Source organism: Carlito syrichta, unplaced genomic scaffold (genome assembly GCF_000164805.1).
Source record: "Carlito syrichta isolate Samal-C Ts95f unplaced genomic scaffold, Tarsius_syrichta-2.0.1 Scaffold126499, whole genome shotgun sequence".
Classification (NCBI taxonomy): domain Eukaryota; kingdom Metazoa; phylum Chordata; class Mammalia; order Primates; family Tarsiidae; genus Carlito; species Carlito syrichta.
The window spans coordinates 11,198-13,659 of record NW_007070595.1 but is presented as its reverse complement, the minus strand read 5'-3'; the positions used below and the strand labels follow the sequence as shown (position 1 = coordinate 13,659).

The 2,462-nt window shown below is 63.9% G+C and overlaps 1 protein-coding gene across 1 annotated transcript in view; it reads right to left on the bottom strand.

Annotated features, from left to right (window-relative positions):
• Window positions 1-1,092: 1,092 nt before the first annotated feature.
• Window positions 1,093-2,462, bottom strand: part of ACAP3 (ArfGAP with coiled-coil, ankyrin repeat and PH domains 3) — a 9,623-nt gene continuing 8,253 nt past the window's right edge. Inside the window, exon 22 of the mRNA XM_008048681.1 lies at window positions 1,093-2,462. This exon is cut by the window's right edge and continues 10 nt beyond it. Within this exon, the coding sequence (XP_008046872.1) occupies window positions 2,238-2,462 (225 nt within the window). The 3' untranslated portion in view covers window positions 1,093-2,237.

Sequence of the window (2,462 nt, the reverse complement as noted above, 5' to 3'; positions counted from 1 at the left end):
CCTCGGAGCTGCGGCTCCCCTGGCTGCTGAGGTGGCTGGACCATGCCCAGGGCCCAGGAAGCAGCACCTGTGGCCTGCACATCAGGGCTCCTTGGTGCTCCATGCCTGCCGGTGGCGTCTCAGGCTCAGCCAAGGCAGGGCAGAGGGGGTTCCCAAGTTCTGGCTGTGACTTGGCGTGTGCACATACACATGGGTGGAGGTGCCGCCACACAGTGGTGTGACCACTTGGTGTATGTCTGTGCACGTTTCTGCGTGTCCACACATCTGGCACCTGGTGTACAGGTGTGTGCCCATGTGTCAGGTGGGGCTGCCTGGGCTGGGCAGCCTCTGGGTGGACAGGGTGGAGGCCAGTCAACGTGCTGGTGATTTTGGACTCTGTAATAAAGTTTGTGAACCCGCCTGGTGGCTGCTGCGTGTGCCTCCCTGTCACCTGTCCAGTGAGTGAAACACCCCTGCACCCTGACGCCTCCTTGGAGCCAACCACAGTGGCCACACTGGGTGTAGGGCCAGGGACAAGACCAGCCCCAGCCATCCTGGCAGGGCAGCGTCCACCCCTCCTCCCACAGGGGACACAGGCCAGAGAGGGTAGAGGTGCCAGGGATGGGGCCATGGGGGTGTCAGGACTCAAGACTTTTTTTTAAGAGACGAGGTCTCGCTCCATCACCCAGGTTGGAGGGCAGTGGCATGACCACAGCTGATCATGGCTCAAACTCTTGGGCTCAAGGGATCTGCCCATCTCAGCCTCTGGAGCACCTGGGGCTACAGGCATGTGCCACCACACCTGGTTAATTACTTTTTGTAAAGACAGGGTCTTACTATGTTGCCCAGGCTGGTCTTTTACTCCTGTAATCTTAAATTCCTGTAACTCCAAGTAATATCTGTGTGAGCCACTGTGCCCAGCCAGGAATCAGATTTGGTCAAAGAAACCCTCCCTGCCCCATCCTATCAGGCCCCTGGCAGCTTAGCAAGTCTGAGCTCATCCGCAGGTCAGAGGCACAGGGCTGCCTGCTCAGGTACTACCCCTGGGAAGGGCAGGGGACCCAGAGATGCCCCCAGCTGACACAGAGCCAAGCAAGGCGGGTGAGCCAGTGAGCAGGTGGTGGGCGCAAGCGGTTTATTAACAGGAGTTCCAGGAGCAGGCGGTGGACCTGCCAGCCAGGCCCAAGACAGGGTGGAAGGAGCTCAAGCAGGGAGAGGAAGGGGTTAATCCTGTTATTTGGGGTCACAGCCAGCAGGCAAGGGAGTTGAGGGCAGCCCTGTGTTCACCCTGCTGCCCTGGGAGCCTCGGGCAGCATTTGCATAGTGATCGCGAGGGACCTTGGCCAGCCTGAGGGCCGTGGGGGGGAAGGGCCCGGCCTCTGTCGGGACCGCCTCGGAGGTGGGGTGTAAGAAGGCATCCTGGCCCCTGGACCCACCGCAAGGTCCAGCCCAGGGGCAAGGGCAGCATGGGGTGAGGCGAGGGCCAAGGTAGTCCTTAAGGTCCACAGAGCAAAGACACAAGACAGATCAAGGTGGTTGTAGAAAACCCACTTGGCAGTAACAGAGGCCATCAGATGCAGGTGGAGAGTGGCAAAGTGGCTTTATGCACAGGCTCCGGGCAACGCCGCGAGGAGGCGCCTCGAGAGCGAGGAGCAGGGCCAGGGCTGTCTGGTACCGGAGGCTGTGTGGCCAGCCACATGGCCCCAGGATGCCCATGTCCAGCCAGGGCTGAGGCCCCGGCCAGCATCCCACCCACCCAGCACCCGTGAGGCCCAGTCTGGATGCTGGGGTCCCTCCGTGAGGTACTCGGGTTGGTTCCCTGGATGAGCCGCCCTCTAGTCACCAGCCCCAGGGCCAGGCAGAGGGGCTCTGGGAGTGTGCAGGACAGACCCAGCGGGCAGGTCAGTGTGTGGGGCATGACGGTGAGGGCACGAGGTGACACAGGCCCTGAGGACAGAAGGGCACCAGGCGACACGAGCCTTGAGAGTGGTTTGTGACATGAACAACCCAGGCCCTGGAGAAGGGCTGACCTGAAGGCAGGGGTCCCCAGGTGGGTGCGGGGTACCGGGCCACACAGCACCCTGGGAAATGCAGGGCTTCAAAGGCTGGAGTCAGGCCCCCTCGCCCTGGGACCAGAAGGAGGGGGGCCGGCGGGAACAGCGTGGAGGTCCCAGGCGGGGCGGCTGGCAGGGTCTCTGGGGGCATGCGGGCACGGGCCCCAGCCCTGGTCCCAGCGGAGGTGGATGCCACCGGCGGCCCTAGCCCTCGTCCAGGTGGAGGCTGATGAACTCCTGGATGCACCTGCGGTACTGGAGCTCGGTGGGACTGCTGCCCGCCAGGGCACCCGGCTGACCCGCGGCCGCCTCGGCTTCCCGCATCTCCTCCGCCATACGCGCGAGGCGGAGCCTGGGGGAGGCCGCAGTGAGACGACCCCTCCCGCGGACGCCCCGCCGCCAGGACCACGCCCCCCGCGGCGACCCCGC